Source organism: Ambystoma mexicanum, chromosome 1p (genome assembly GCF_040938575.1).
Source record: "Ambystoma mexicanum isolate Mex_15411 chromosome 1p, UKY_AmexF1_1, whole genome shotgun sequence".
NCBI classification, from domain to species: Eukaryota; Metazoa; Chordata; class Amphibia; order Caudata; family Ambystomatidae; genus Ambystoma; species Ambystoma mexicanum.
The window spans coordinates 92,053,229-92,070,294 of record NC_090921.1 but is presented as its reverse complement, the minus strand read 5'-3'; the positions used below and the strand labels follow the sequence as shown (position 1 = coordinate 92,070,294).

The following is a 17,066-nucleotide window of genomic DNA, read 5'->3' as shown; positions in this document are numbered from 1 at the left end:
TATCATTTGGCCTTGGCCATCTGCTTGCATTCTCAGTAATTTGGTGATATGGGCCTATACACACTGATATTAATGATGCATATGCTGATCCATTCTTGTATGAAATGTATATCACATTACAGTGATAGTGTAACCATATTTTTCGTAGTGTACTTAGGAACAATGCTATGCGATGCCACTTCGTGTTTTGTCAAGGGGTGAAAGGTCGTGTTCATTCGCTTCCTGTGATGTCACTTCGGGGTGGGGTCAAATGTGGTGAAAGGTAAAGTGATGACCCTTCAGTTACCCCTGGCATTTTGGTGAGATTATGTCCCTGTCTCTATCCTGACCCTCTCTACACTACCCCCACTCATACTACCTCTACTTTCTCTACCCCCACCCAGCCACCCTACCCCCTCTTTATCTACCAGCCCCACATTGCTTTTCGATATTCATATGTCTCAAAAGTAAGACATTTAACAGAATAGCATAACTATACATAGGACACAGTGTGTTTAAAAATACAAATATTTTACTATAATCTGCTGCTTCCCCAGCAACCCCACTCTCCTCAGAAACACACTTTCTTTAAAAACACACTTTGTTATGAAAAGCACAGTTAAATGAAATCCTCTTTATTAACCAGCTGCACGCCTCTGTCAAACAATGACTAAAAGTAGGAGACATTATCACAAAGGTTATGTTTGTCAGCTGGTTTATCATGTGATTTCCATACGTTTTAAGTCATCTCCATCAAAACCCAAACATGTCCACAAACTGTAGCTGGTAAGATATGTGGTTAAGTACTTCAATTGCAAGACTGGACTCCAGTGATTTCACCACTTCCCTAAAGCGTCTTATCATGGGAAAATCATTTTGATCTTGCTGTCCCTAGTCTGACAACATTTGATGTCCCTGGGAGTGATTTAATTTATTTGCAGGGAATGCACTTCTAAAAAGGCCTCAGTCATGGTATTGCTCCAAATGTTTCCTTGTCTCCCCTGGGGTGCTAATATCTCCCTTTCCAGTGCAGGGAACCACACAAGGGGACATTCTGGGTTCATGTATGAGGTTTTTCAGTCCCGATGGTGGACAATTTGCTATAAGGTAAGGCAATGCTGCATATGCCTGTTGTAATACAATGGGAGGAAAGTATATTCTTAAATGAAGGCGTTTTTCCAGCAGGGTGAAGTTTGAGTTTGTTCCACCACTAACAAAGAATAGCTTGGTACCTGTTTTTTTTTTTTTTTTAAATAAAACTTTCTTGTATTGTTTTACAATAATAAACAGGTGCCCAAGTGGGCACTAAACTCTCCCAACAATGTCCCACCAGCTCCACCGCCCCCCAACAAAAGAACTCACATTTCACAACCATCATTAGTGACGATCACCCAAGTTCCATGTACATTATCCCAGCCGGTTTACAGATTATTCGAGCCATCGGTTATGGTGACCTTCCCATATAGGTTTGAATCTTACCTCCAAATATGTATCACCCTGGTGGGTGTCCCGGGGAAGAGTCAGGCTTCTGCGCCTCTTGCGCTTTTTCCAATTGGTATTGCCTGAAAGGTGGCCAGTAGTCAAATGGGCGACTTGTGCTTAGGTGTGATGAGGCAAACATAGTCTCCCTGCGCTCACACAGGTCCATGCTTTCCAGTCATCTTGCAAAGGTGGGGGGATTGGCCTTCCCCCAGGTTCTGGCCACCAAGCATCTAGCCACCACTAAGGCCATGCTCAACATGGTCTCCGGCTTTACCCATGACACATTGGGGCTTTTGAGGGTGCTGGGTGCTTGCTTTTGACTGTGATAGCAAAGGATTCTCACCCAGGGGGTGCATGCTATGTTAAGGCCTGTGGCTTCCATTTTCGCCAGCATAGTCAAAAAGGTGTGCTTAGCAAAGCATTTGAAAATCATTTAGCACAAGTGCAACTAAGCAAAAGCTGAATGACTCTTGAAGTAATCAGTAGGTCATCCCAGAATCATCCCCACATCATCAGGGACAAACATGTTTTTGCCCTTCAAGTAATCAGCAGGTCATCCCAGAATCATCTGTTGATGCTCCTGAAGTAATCGGCAGGTCATCCCAGAATCATCCCCAAATCATCATGGTGAAGCTCTCGAAGTAATCAGCAAGTCATCCTAAAGTCATCAGGAGCAAAGAGTTTCCTAAAATAGGGATGATGTTGGCATCATCAGCAAGTCATCCTAAGCTCATCCCCAAATCATCACCCACCATTCTGAGACATAGCTGATTACTTTAACAGCCTGATGACTTCTGATGATGTGGGAATGACTTCTAATGTAGTTTGATGATCATCGGATGACTCCAGGATGATCTCTAAAGTCATCCTTTTAGACCTGGGAGAGGCCCAGAGAGGCCCATGCAGTCCAGCTTCCGGGGCATAAGTCCAATGCCACAGGAGGCCACATGGGGGCCCTGGAAGCTTAGAGCTGCCATGTGCACACCCTGCCTCCAGTGAAGTAACTGGGAGGCCCAGACTGTAACTGTGAGTAACTCCCCTGCCCTGCTCAAGGACAAGTTATGCCCACCAGTTTGTCTTGTTAATAAAGAGAATTAAAACCCATATAAGCGTCCTGTTGTCCTTAGAGGCCACCACACTAACCCTGGGGTAACTGGGCGCGTCATTATAATTACAGGACCAACTCACCAAAGGTCACGTGGAACATTGGCATGTAACACGTCACGCACCATGCCAAAATTTGAACTATATGTTCAAATCCGTTTGAACGGATGGGGTATATGTTGTTATATTACTATTCCAATAAACCACTGACATTAAAGTACACTTGCATTCTCAAAAACATGACTGGTGTATTCATTTACAGAAGTAATGCGAGAACCCATACTTTGCACATGTACTACCGCCTGAACCAGAGGAAGTACTTTGCTATGCATGAAGTTCAGCCTGATTGGATTCGTGCTGACGTCATCCTCTGTCGACTTTCTGTGTTCCGGGTTCAATTCGTAGTCCCTTCTTCATGTCGCGCCTGCCGTTGTCACTAAACGTAAACGCAGAGTCCTAATTTGGCAGCGCAAGTGTCACCATAGAGATGGCGCATGCGCAGTTACGCTAGCGCCGTTGTGCGCAGCCGCGGAAAGTGGGGGATGCCGGGCCTAAATGCCACACGCCGGCATTGCTTGCAGTCCCGAGATTGAGAAGTAGAGTTGACCTGGGTGTTGCTTACCGAGCCGCCGCGCCCTGAGCGCACCCCCACCCCTAGCACCGAGGCCATGAGCGGTGGGGAGACGCAGTGAGTTCCCTGGGGAGGGGGAAGGAGACAGAGGGAGGGCAGGAAGGGAAACGTGTTCCACGGAGCACTTTTGGAAATTGTCCCAGCAGATGTGGCAGGGTGTCAGAGGAATAGAGAGCGAACGTCACAGAGGGGCGGCTGTAATTCGAGGGTAGGATGTCAGAAGAGCGTGGGCAACAGGTTAGGTAGCAGCCTGCAACCAGCTGAGCCTGATGTTTTGGACTACAGTACCCATGATCCCTCACCAATAATGATGCTGGCTAGGGCTGATGGGAGTTGTAATCCAATGTGCTGAGCTCTGGATTATGGAGTGTCCAAGGAGTGGATTGCTTATAGTAAGGGAGGGATTAGAGGTGTGATTGTAGTGTCAGGAGAAGGTAGGAGGATGACAGGAGTGTGGTGGGCTGTTGATTACAAGGATGCAAGAGGAATGGGGATGCTTGAGAAGCTAGTGTTGTAGCAGCAGCGCGTTAAGTGGGCTGGGGCTATCTGAAACGGATCGAGCTGGGGTACTGCTGTGGTTCCCTCAGCTGCCACCACCCCACCAGTGAGGAAAGCCACTTTTTACATTTTCGTTATTGCCTGGTGCAGGGTATTTGAGCCCGAGCCCTGTTGGTAGCAAGTCAGTGTCACATCACGCTGTGCTATTTTGGAGATGACATTTCTTTTGTTTCATTTAATAGACTTGGTAACACACGAAACCTGTGTCAGTCTATTGAATGAAACAAAGGAAACCCAGCACTGACGAAATGGCATTGTGCTATTTCATAGTTGCTGGATTTCTTTAGTTTTATTCAGTAGACTACTTGACACATGAAGCCTGTAATGGGCTTTGCGTCAAGCAGTCCATTGAATGAAACAAAGTAAATGTAGCACCTATGAAACGGCACAATGCGATGTGGCACTGGCTTGTCAATGGTAGGGCTTGGGTGTGAATCCCCTGCACGGGACAATACAAAAAATCAACCCGACAGCGAGGAAAGACACTTTTTCTTATTGTCCTGTGCTGGGGATCCTTCAGGCCATGGCCATCTTTTAGGCCATGCCCCCTCCTTTCAGCACCTCTTCATTTCTCACCCTACTTGAAGCACTGCATATGAGAGCGGATTTAAATGAGGGTTTACAATATTTGGTATGGAACACAAACTGTGGATTGTCTGAGAAGTGGGTGGAGGGGTGACTAAGATTGAGGGGTGTCGCCGAGAGGAAAATAACTTTGGCAGGCTGTAATGTGGTGGTGTAGTGGTGCAGTAGAGTAACGGGGATGACGGAGATTCATTTGTTGGAGGCGTAAAGGAGGTGGCATGGAGGAAGGAGGTCTACAAAAGGCAATGTGGATGGTGTAGTTATGTGAAACGTGTGGTCATAGTGAGCTACAGAAATTAGGTGCGACTAGTGATGCGTATATGGTCTGTTCTACCTAGACTGTGGTTTGTAAGAATGGGTTTTGTGGATGCGTGACATGCAGGCAAATATGGGATAATGTTATGAATGTGTCAGACCTCGAGTTTCTGGGGGGTGGATGTCTCACTGATACCTACCTGTAGCTGGAGTTAATTTGTAACATGCTATAAACATAATGTTATAATGTAAGTTAGTCTTGTTCTGTATCACTGGCCAGGAATGCACGCTTGCAGAATGTTGGTGTATGTATGATAGACGGCTCAGGAGAATGTTGAGTGGGTGTTGTGTGTGAGAATGTTCCATGAATGTCATTTGGGGGCCCAAGCTGGATTTGAGAGGCTGGCCGGTGGGTGGCCCGTGTGTGCAGAGAAGATATGCTGTGTGAGCGTATGTGTGTTGGTGATGGTTGAAATGCATGCTAGGATAGATGGGTGTTGTGTATTGTGAGTGCTTCTTACTGGTCCATACGCCTTGTTGGGACTGACTGGTTTGGGTGATGATTGGGAGCTGATGGAAATAGTATGCGTAGAAATATTCGCAAGACAACAATAGAATGGAGATACGACCGCATCTTTTTTGCGATAATTTGTTCCAATTTTTGGGACATTTAAAAAACAATACAGGGGTGGGGGTAAGGGAAGGGTTGCAGGGGTCCCCCCCGCAATATTTTAAAGTTGTAATTTCTTCATTGCATTTATGATTTGATCTAGTATGTGAGGGTGGAAGTTGGTGGATTATGTACCCCTTCTGTGTTTGTTGTTCCTGATATGGACAGCAGCACCCTCCTTAAGTGTTAGTTTGTTGGATTGTGGATGTTCCGCATAGGCTCTGCATCGACTAGGTGTGTCGATCATGAGCAGGGGTTTGGTAATCCGTGATTCACCACCGACCCCCAATCCTGCTTCCCCCACCTTTCAGTGTGTAGTTTACCTTCTGCTTGTTTCCGAACTTAAACCTTTGTGCCAGGGGGTGGCAGGCCCTGGATTGGGGGTGGCAGCTCTGGATGGAAGTTTGTTGGTTCTGCTGGAGGAATGCTGTGTGTGTTGTCCTATCTGGGTGTGCATGTTTTTTAAAAAAAAATGCGTGTGACCCTCTGTCTGAAAGGGAGGTGTTATGTGAGTTAGTCTTGTTCTGCCTCAATGGCCAGGAGTGTATGCTGACAGAATGTTTCTGTATGTATGCTAGCTCAGGAGAATGTTGAGTGGGTGTTGTGTGTGAATGTTCCATGAATGCCAGTTGGGCCTGTGCTGGATGTGAGCGGATGGCCGGTGGGTGTCCCTTCTGTCTCTTGATATCTACTGGTATCTGCCGGTCTCTACCTGTCCATCTATACTGCAATATACCAATGTGTGGACCTTGAGCCTCTTCACTACTATTTAAAACGCATACCTGCTTCTTTGGCAGTGTCACCTACTTTGACATCTGATTCTTTGGCTCTTGTCTTATTGTTAGCATATTGTTTCATGACTTCTTTGGCACTAGTATCTTTGCTTCTTATTTCTCTATCGTGTTTATTAACTCTGGTGAGTGTCATCTTGTGATACAAATATTTCTTGATGTGTCTTTCAAACATGAACTCTGTAGGGTAGACACACCTGTTCCATGAGGTATGTTCCGAAAGTCTTTCAGAAGTTGGTGGAGGCCCTGTTCCCCCTGGAGTCTTGTTGAGATAAGATAATTGTATAGCTCTTTTCACACTTCCCATGAATCATTTGACCGTGCTGTTTGCTTGCAGCCAAAGTGAAACCCCATTTAGTCCAAAACACAGTCATGACCTTCAAATAAGAGACCATTATCATCAATAGGGGGTGCAACGTTTCATTGCGATGGATATATTGTAGTATATAGGAAGCTAACTGTTTTAGGTGCGATTATGCAGTACCTGCAATTGATGCAGCTGGAATAATGCCTGATATTTTATTATTTTTGTATTGGATATTGTAAAGGTGCATATACAACAAATGGTGTTTCAAGGCGCCATAAGATTATAATGGGGGGGTGGGGCGACTAGGGCAAAAGTAAGTCTTCCCAGGCCTTGTGACATTGGGATCGTGCAAATGCAGTAACAAGTAGTGCGAGGGAGGTGGGGGAGAGTGCTGGTCAGCATGAAATGCAAAGTGTTAGGGTAGGAAGGGAAGTGCAGGGTAAAGAGCAGAGAGTGCAAGTTAAAGGGGGTTGTAGGAGGGTTCTAAGGGGACTCCAGGAGGGCATGTTATAGGGATTGCAGGGGGTGAGGATCCACATGCTAAGTGTGAGCAGGGGATAGACTGGGCGGGGATGGAGCCATGTAGAACTTTGAGGGAACCAGGCAGCCAGTCACTGTTGCAGACTGGGGTGTTGGCAGGGGAGGGGGATGGGGAGAGGGAAGGAACAAGAGAAACAGATTTTCTTGAGGAGCTTCTGGAACTTGAGTAAATCCGGCTTCAGCCCGAGAGGGGCAGGGAGACTATTCCAGAAAGTCTCATGCAGAGGAGAGAAATATACCCCCATTCTCTGCTTGGAGTAGCATCTGATCTGAAGAGTTGGAGCTAGAAGACCGAATGTCTCTAGCAGGGAGATATTTAGGGAGAGAGAGTTGGATGTAGCAGGAACTCAGGGCCCAGAAAGCCTTATGGACGATGCAGAGGGTCTTGAACTTGATATTGGCATCAACCAGGAGCCAGTGGAGAAATTTTAGGTCTGAGAGATGCAGTCCCTGGGCTTGAGTACAAGGATATGTCTTGCAGTTCTATTCTGGATTCGTTGAAGGGGGCAAAGGGAGGATAAAGGGAGAGGCTTTTGCAGTAGTGCAGTCTAGAGACACCCAGAGCTCTGAAGATAGTTTCTGGGGGAAGGTGAGGAAAGGGAGAATGTCTGTGAGGAGGTGCAGCTGATAGTGGGCCGCCTTGCCAAGGTGTGTGATGTGAGGAGATGGAGTCAAAGATGACCACAGTTTTTTGCCTCACAGTAGGGTGAGTGGAGGGTACCCATAGAGGGCATCCAGAGGGTAGGAGTGAGGGAGGGAGTTGGGCTCCCAATGAGAAGACTCATTAAGGCAGAGATCATTGGCAACACACCATGCTTGAATAGCAGTCAGTCAGGTGTGAGATAGTAGGAAGAGGAGACAGTAGAGAAGGAGAGCTGTGTGTTGTCTGCATAACACTGGAAGTGAGGAGAGAAGGAGATTAGGTGGGCCGGAGAGGCAAGTTAGACGTTGTGGAGCCACGGGAAGAGGATAGAGCCTTGTGCGACGCCACAGGTGGAGTGTGATGGGGGAGAGAAAAGGGCCCAGTTGAACCTGGGAAGGTTTGTCGGAGAGGAATGAGGTTAGCCAGTCCAGTGGTCCTTCAGATGGTGGCAAGGGTGTCAGAGCTGATTTGTCATTGTGGCATGATAGACTGTTTCAAAGGCAGAGGAAAGATCCAGAAGGATAAGAATGGATGAGATGTTGGAATCGAGATTTGAGAGAAAGTCTTCGTGGGTGTTAAACATTTTCTGTGCTTCTGGCTGCTCTGAAGCCAGACTGGTGGTCGTGGAGACAACCAACAAATTCAGTGTTGATTCAGTTGGTAGATGACCCGCTTCTCCAGGAGTTTGCCCAGGAAAGGTGGTAATGGAGATTGGGAAGTAGTTAGCAGGGCAGAGGGCTTCTTGAGGAGAGGATGCACAACAGAGTGCTTGAGGGGGTAGCAGGAAGAAGCCAGTGGCAAAGGAATGATGACAGAAATCGGTCAAAGCTGGCGCAAGAGATGCAATGTTGTCTGTGATAGTTCAGGAGGAGCAGGGGAGCACCTGTTTGGAGGAGACTTTCAAAGAGAGGACTTGTTTAGAGACCTCATCCTCTATCGGTGAGAAAGACAAGAATAGGAGGGAGAGGGGCGGGCCATTGGAGGGGTGGAGAGGGAGGAGAGACTGGTGAAGAGGAAAGTTAGGACCGGATGTCCTGAGTTGTGTTTAGGAAGTGAGAGGACAGTGAGGTACAGAGGGTCAGGGATTGCGGGGAGAATCTAAGACTGCAGCAGGATCGGCGAGTTCCTTGCGGATTTTAAACAGTTTGCCCATGTTCGTGTCCCCAGATATGCAGGCTTGGAAATGGGCCCTCTTCTTCACGCGGATGGAGTCTGTATTGCCATTTGAGCGGGCGGCAGGGCAGTCCGTCGGAGGATGTGCCTGATGCCTGCCACTTCCACTCAGAAACTCTGCACTTGAAGAGGCTAGGTCGGAGTCAAACCAGGTGTTGTGCTTGGAGGCAGGCCTCATGCGGATCCTCATGACCGGGGAAAGGATGTCCAGGGTGTTGGTGATAGAGAGGTACGGACTAGCAAGGGCATAGTCCGTGTGGGAGACTGGGCAGGTTTGGGAGGGGGAATCAAAGTGGCAGCAAAAACAGCAACTGACACTCGCTTGAATGACGGAAAAGGAGACTAGCAGTGCATGCAGAGATTTAGCCGGGGACCTAAGAGATGCAGGTGTGAGGACATGAGAGGGCTATAGCGAGGGGGTTGGAGATGGGGGATGTCTGCTGATGTGAGAGTATCCAGGGTATGTCCAGATGTATGTGTTGGGAATAGTGAGGGAAAGAAAGTCACAGACCATGTGGAAGAGTCCAGTGGCCGAGTCGAGGTGAATCTTGAAGTCTCAGACGAGGAGAAGCTTGGAGTTGGCGGCGAGAAGAGGTGAGGCCAGACCACTGAGAGGAATAGGGAGACCGGCCCAGGGATACTGTAGATAGCGGTGAGTCAACAAGTTGGAGAGACTCCATGCCTGCAGATGAGGCACTGGAATGAGGAGTAGCTTTGATTGGGAATGTAGTAGCAGGGACCCATTCGGGGAAGATCAAGGCCACTGCGCCTCCAGACTAGTTAAGCCTGCTTAGAGAGGATATTGTAGCCCTCGGAGAGGAGTGTGTCGAAAGCAATGACCGAGCTGGCAGTGAACCACATCTCCTGTGAGAGTTAGAACATCAAGGTCAAAGTCTTCAAGAAGGAGACTGGACAATGACGTGCCGTTCTGATGGGCATTGAAGATGCACCTAGAGAAAGAGCAGCTTGCCAAGAGTACTTCCCATCTGGTGCCACCTTTAATGGGCGGTGATGAGAAAGGGGCGAGGACCGAGATTGTGTGGAGGCCCATTATCCCAGAGAGGGAACGACAAAGAGGATATCTGTGACAGTCTGCCTGGAAGAAGCATTGACATAGATGTTGGCGATGGACAGCCCTGGATTGGAGACAAAGGGATCTGTTTTTAACTTTTTCCTACCAGGCTTTGAGAGAGAGGTAGGATAGATGATATAGTAGCAGTTAGAGTAAATATGAGAGATGGCGGGCACCATGGAGTGAGAGGGGAGAGATTGAAAGGTAGAGTGAGAGAGATGGAGAAACTACAATGCACGACAAACTCACCAGGTGGCCTAGTAGCAAGGCAGTTGCAGACAATGTCCCAGGTTGCATACAGTCTGTTGTGCTGTGAGCTGGCTGAAGTGCATGGATGTGCCCAACTTCTGAGGGAATTTCTTCCATGCAGGGGGGCAGGGGGTGTGTGTGTGATCGTTTCTCCCTTTTTTTTTTTTTTTTCTGGCATACCCAGTTAGGCTCTGATGAGGGGTGGGATTTATTGGGCCCTAACAGCAGCTTTGTCGGAGCATTGGTTGATGGCAGCGGTCGAGAGAGTGACTCTAGGTATGTAAATACAGCCATATAGTACCGCAATTGTCACCATTATTCGGGTCTCCCTGATGCCATGAATCCTTTTTTTATGTAGGTAAAAGAAACTTTGAATTAAAAGAGACCCAGAACCGATGTGTAGATGAGTTGGCATCTTTATTTTTCCTCTGTAATCTTCACTCAACTCACCTTTTTGCCCACTGTTTCCTGTCCCAACCTTTTACCGTCTTGCATAACGGGTCTAGGTTTCATACGGGACACTACAGTAATGGTGGTACTGGGAAGTACTGATGCACATATAGGCTGGGAGAAAGCTAGGAAGGAGGCTTTGGGAGGGACATTCGGAAGAACCAAAGGAGCATGAGAGAAGGTAGAGGAAGAGTGTATGGGAAGAGCGCTACAGATGAAGGAAGATAATGGGGAGAGCAGTGAAGTGTATGGTGATAAGGGAGGTGATGCATAGGAGATGAGGCAGGGGGAAGGTATTGAGGAAAGTGATATTTGGAATCTGCAGAATGGGTGTTGGGGCGGTGGGGGGGAGCGAGGGAGGGAGGGAGTTGTATAGCCTGGAGGTGATTAACATTAGGTACTCTTTTCCAGAACATGAATCAAACCAATACCAATCTCACGTTTTGCAATTCTCCACATAAACGGGTTCCTTTCCAGATCTGCCTACCCATTATAGGTATTGGAGTCGGAGTACCTCTGCAACTAGTCCAAATTGTGTGTCCTATAAAATTGTTTGCAGTTCATGCAGAGATGTTCCTGCGTAAAGGGTTAGGTAATCCTACTTTTGGAAAGTTTCTTATTGATAAAGGATGACTTGAGATTCAACAGGGCTAATGTCTCTGTGTTCAATAAAATTGAGTCAAAAGATTTTAATTTAATGGAATTTCCTGAAGAGGCGAGATTGAATAAAGTAATTGTGTCTTCTCAGGAGAAGAAAAACCTATTGTTGCAAGAAGGGAGACTACTGCCTATGGGCTTTGCACTTTAACTACGATACAGATGTTAAGAGCCCTAAAATATCTGACTAGGCATAATTAATTGGTGGTGGAGAAACCATAAGCAAAGCTGAGTCAGCTAAGAACCAGTATTTAATGAGACATTGTAATGAGAATCAGAGTAATCAAAGACAACGGGCAATGGAATGGTCCCTTAAAGATCTGAACTATTGCATCAATGTAAATAATACACACCATCCAAAGCAGAATACCCAGTCCAAGTACGACTCAAGATCTGGAAATGAAAAGGTTTGTGGCGATGGTTGGCAGGGGCATTAACTGCAGAGGATTTGGTAGCATAGCGCCCAAAACCTCTGGCAGATGTGCACAAGGAAAACTCTGCTCTGGACGTTAGTCTGGAATATTGTAACACGAGAGGCTTAGCCCACCTCTTCGGAGTAGGCGCCCTACATTTTTAAGATTATGACAGTCTACCTACAGGTGCCCCCTATACTAGACCGGCTGCGGGACTATTAATGGCTCTGAATAACACCAGACATTTCAAGTAATTGGTGAAAAGAATCCATCGCCTTTGATGCAGGCGCTATAAATCTCTATGGGTACAACAGGTCACTTCTTATATCAAATTTGTATTGGAATGTCGCTTCGACAGCTGCAGAAGGGCTTGAAAATCTGTCCACGACCTGATTGAGGAGGCTATGGAAACAAGGGCCAATCTAGACGTTCTAATTTGCAGAGACCTTAATATCCATTGTTTTGACGAAAGTTTGAGGCTGATAAATGAACCCAATATTAATGCACCCCCACAAGTCACCAGAGGGCCCTCTCTTGGAGGGCTGAATTAGAAGAAAAAAATGTGCACCTTGCCAATGGTTATATTAAGGGGGATATCCCCGCAAACGTTAGCTGGAGAAGAGGCAACGAGAAAAAGACTCTTATATATTTGCCTCCGATACTATAAATGGCAAATTGTGGAATTTGCAAGTACGGATGACAAACTTTAGCGACCATGGCATTCTAAGCATAATAATTCAGGAATATGTAGGGGTGAAGGCTATAAAGGGGCGAAATGAGCTCCTAATCGAAACCGGAACAAACCTATCTCAAAGGCCCGGTTGAAGTTATGGCCAAGTGGCAGCAAAACATTGTCAGCGCAACGCATTTTCAGTGTGTTTAAGGAAATTAGTGGGAAGGACCTCTGTCCAAGTTTCGGGAAGCAACACCTTCAACTGGTGGGTTGCCCTAAAAAAGAAAACTGAAAAGGAGTATGCAAGACAGCATAAAAGATCCATTCGATATTGAGTCAGTTAAAAGACTAAAAGAACGCTACAGAAATTGGCTAAAGGGTCATAAGTGAGCCTTGCACCAACAAAACACAGAAACTATGTTAAACGTATCTACAAAAAACATGTCCGAAATGTGTAAGGTTTTTAACAATATCACTGCTCCACAGGGAGCCTTGATTTCCAACATACCAGCTGATGCCTGGATTAAACATTTCAGTACCTTGTTTTCTACAGAATTGGAAGAGAAAGAGGAAGGAATGACGAAGAGATCATGGTCACTTTCGACAGAGAAAAGTGAGGTTGAGAACTTAATTAGAGCTGCGAGTAAATGTAGAGTGGCGGGCCCGGATGGCCTTACCAATTGTACGGTTAAAAAAAAAAAGACCCTGTAAAATGGTCCAGTTTGCTTTATGACTTGGTTAAGGAGATCAAGAGAACAAGAACGAACCCGCATTCATGGCGTAACTCTATAATCGTGCCAATATTCAAGAAGGGCGATAGGTCAAACCCAAACAACTATAGACCTATCGCCCTCTTGGACGTAGTAGGAAAGATATTTGGTGCCCTTATATTGAAGACCCTTGTAGACTGGAGCCTCAAAGCCGGAAAGTATGACCAATGGCAGGCGGGATTTGTCAAAGGAATTGAGACCTCCTCAAACCTCTTCCTGATCAATTTGATCAAATCGAGAGCAAAGCAAAAAGAAAATTGGAAGATCTATTTGGCCTCAATTGACTTTGCACAGGCATTTGATAACATCAAGAGACCAAAGTTCTGGAAGAAGTTAATGGATTGGGATTGCCTTCGGGATATAAGAGAAGCCTTGATCGTATTATACTCAAACTAGCCTACAGGTCCGACTCAACCGAAGGGGGAATTTATCAGAGCCCATTAAGACATCAAAAGGACTAAAACAGGGGTGCACCCTAGCCCCGGTAATGTTTAACTTATTCATTGCCGGCATTGATTCTGTATTTGACAATGTTAGGTGCTTTCCACCACAAATAGTGGGGGAGCCGGTGATCCGCCTGCTTTATGCAGACGATTTGATGCTGGTGGATGAAACGCAGGTGGGGTTGCAAAGACGGCTTAATGCCCTGGCTGCCTATGTCAAAGCCAATAGTTTAAAGATAAACTTAGCCAAATCAAGAATTCTGACTTTGGGGGGCAGAATTGGTCAGAAAAAATCCACTTAATCATTGTGGTTCCTAAAGGGAGAAGACATCCACAATTACCTATTTAGGAATGTGTGTGAATAACGGTGCAGTGGACGCCCAAAGAGAAGCCATATTTAGATCCAAGACCAGAAATCTGGCTTCTCAGGCACATGGTATGCAATCAAGGCACTGAAGTTTTCCTTAGCTCCTGTCATAGAATTTTACCGATTGAAAGTGGGCCAATTCTGATCTACGGAGCGGAGGCCTCGTTTACGCTCTGAGCATTGGTATGGCCTAAATTGCAGTGCATATTTTGGAGAACTGTCCTCTCATTGCTAACATGCTTACCTGTCAAACTATCTGACAAGAATTGGGCCTTTCTTCTTTATATTCTATTACTGTATGGAAAACCCTGGCCTTTATTTTGTAAATGTTTGCTGGGTACTCCAGAAGGGGGCTTTACAGTTCTGAACAAAGCATTGCAGAACAATACTGAAAGCTTGCTAATGGCATGGAAAACAAATCCAGTAATATTGCCAAACAGGCTGATCATATCTGAAGATACTCTAAAGACAAACCCAGGAAATGTGAAATGTAAACTGTTTGACCAAGACTGGATTGACACACGGGAACAGGGGAGAAAAGCGAACTGTATGGGCACAACGGCTTGGAACACAGGACCACTGCCAAAATATTTGGAACGATTCCCCAGTAGTGTCCTGTGTGCTCATTTCATGCGGTTCCGTCCTGAGAAATCATGGAAGTGAGAAGACACAAATCTGAGAAACTACGAGAGCAGACTGTGCAGAGTTCAGCGGGAACGCTGTACCACTTGACCCTGATTTGCCCGGCAAGGAGATTGCTAAGAGCTAGGTGGATGGGAAAGTTTATAATGCACTCTTCCACACGGTCTGCGGAGGAATGGTGGGGTACCTTACTCCACGGTGACCGTTTATCGGTATCATTGCATTCTTGAAGGAAGTGTTTGAGTTAATGGAAAATTTGCAGCAATCGTAACATGCAAATCAGATTCTTATAACATTTTGCAAATGTTGGGGCCTTGTTTAGTGTCTCGTTTTTAATTTTTAAAGTAATAATGGCGGGGGCCTTGTCTCCTGAGATGTTTGAGAACTGGAATTTTACTTGGAATTGAATTTTGTTCTAAGTTGGATATCTGTTTTTTAGTACATAGCTGTAAGGTTTAATTTTAAAACCAAATGCTAATAAAAAAACATTAAATAAAAGGTTAGGTCATCCAGAGGAACAGTACAAAATGGGTAGACTTGCAACCAATTGAGATCTTTAGGTTATTTTATTGGTAGTGCTGAAAAGTGGTTAGATGCTGTGGTAAGCCCTTGCAGTGCTTAGTGAGGTACTACAACAGAAAGTTAGATTATGTTACCAGTCACCGAAAAGATCTACAGGGTAATTCATAGAATTTCGCACAAAAGTGGCGCACGCGGCTGGCGCACAGTGTGCGCGTGCGAATGTCTGCGCCAGCCGCGTGCGCTAAAATAGATTTCCGCGCACAGCGTATTCATGGATTTTAGCCTCCAAAACCAGCCGTGGCGCAGAGTGGCACAGCGACCCTGCAGCAGCGCCAGTTACGCCCCCAAGAACGCCCTCGCGCAAGGAAAAGCCATCAAAATTCCCAATTCAGTGCAAAGGGCTGTGCTAACCCTGGACCAGTATACAGGGCTGCCAAGCGGGGAACGTGTATTACTGGGGTGCGGGGGAAGATCCACACGCGATTTCAGCAGGGTATGTGTATTTCTGGGGTGCGGGAGAAGTTCCACACGCGATTTCAGCAGGGTATGTGTATTTCTGGGGTGCGGGGAAGTTTCACACGCAATTTCAGCAGGGTATGTGTATTTCTGGGGTGCGGGGAAGTTCCACACACAATTTCAGCAGGGTACGTGTATTACTGGGGTGCGCGTGAAGTTTCACACGCGATCGGCCCTGTGTGAGTGGGGTATGTGTATTTTGGGGGTGCAGGGGAGTCCTACACGTGAATTGCCAGTGTGGGTGCTCCCAGGTGTTCCCTCTACGGCCCCTGCAGGCAGCCCACACCACAGGGGACTACCCTGCACTCCTGGTCATGTCGCGCAGGCAGCCCATCCACCATGGGCATGCCCCCCCCCCCAGCCAAGCCACATGTCACCTTGCACTAGTGAGCACCCCCAGCAGTGCAGGGCACCTGCCAGCAGGCCCCCACTCATGTCCCCCACAACATGTCATCACGATCCACAATCATGGGCCTAATGGCCACCCAAATCCCAACCCACGCCACCCCAGTCGAAACACACAACCAAGTATTACGTACACCCCACATTGAAATCCCCATCACATCAATATGTCCATCACACACACAATGGGTGCAAGTGAATGAGAAAACATGCATCGTGACATGGCAGGAAACCAAGGAAAGCATACCACACAATGAAGTATCAAATACAAATGTATTAGACACAAAAGCAAGGGAATGAAATGAAATCACACAATAATGTAAATAATAAATAAAAAGCTGCATGTCCAAAATATGAAAAAGATGATGTGTAAAACCAGAATAAAAATCAATCCAATAGCAAATGGGTCCAAAGAGTCAGTCTGTCAAATCAAAGCCAAAGTGGAAAAAAAAGAAAAATCCATTGATCCATGGTTAAAAAAAATGGCAAATGAAGTGAAATCCATTGTGGAACTATATACAAAGTACAAATCCAGGGTCCATGAGCCCAACCATTGAAAGGAAACCTACAAAAACCCTACATAATGAAAACCATATACAAAAAGGTGGGGCATTGTCCAAGCGCCCCAAATGAAAAGAAAAACAAAAGGAAACCTAACACTATAACTATTTACAATGGCAGCGGGCTAGTCCAACGGCTCACTTTCTGATTTCCCGGGCCAGGGCATCATCGAACTCCTGCTCGATGTCCCGGAGGCGTTCCTCTTCCATGGCCCCGAGGGTTTGCAGGGACGATGACACCTGGACCTCCAGGTCCCTGCGAATGGCCTCGAGGCACTCGGCCCGCCTCAGGACCCCATGCATGGAGTTCTCCGCCCTGACCATCGTGAGCCACGCCTCTTCCGCCCGCTGCCTCTCTGCATCTATAGCATGGCCCAACCGCTGCCACACGGAAGACACTCCCCGTCCTGGGTCCTTCTGGCCGATGCCTGCCCCTCCGATGTTGAAGGCCCCGAGCCAACGTGGCTCCCACCTTGTTGCTGCTGCTGTGCCTCTGCCTGTGCCCTGGCTCCTGCTGCCTGCACATCCTCCTCCGGCTGGGGTGCAGTTGTTGATGTGGCCACCCCTGCTGGACGTCCGACTCCCGACTGTGACAGGGATGTGTCCTCCAGC

The 17,066-nt window shown here is 46.8% G+C and overlaps 1 protein-coding gene across 3 annotated transcripts in view; it reads left to right on the top strand.

Moving 5' to 3' along the window:
- Positions 1–3,025: 3,025 nt before the first annotated feature.
- The window catches only part of LOC138566520 (eukaryotic translation initiation factor 4E type 2-like), a 247,557-nt gene continuing 233,516 nt past the window's right edge, over positions 3,026–17,066 (top strand). Inside the window, exon 1 of one of the 3 annotated variants that reach the window (XM_069643960.1) lies at positions 3,026–3,253. In XM_069643960.1, coding sequence (XP_069500061.1) covers positions 3,234–3,253 — 20 coding nt within the window. In that variant the 5' untranslated portion in view covers positions 3,026–3,233. The remainder of the gene's footprint in view (positions 3,254–17,066) is intronic. The other 2 variants (XM_069643942.1, XM_069643953.1) reach the window with 2 other exon arrangements.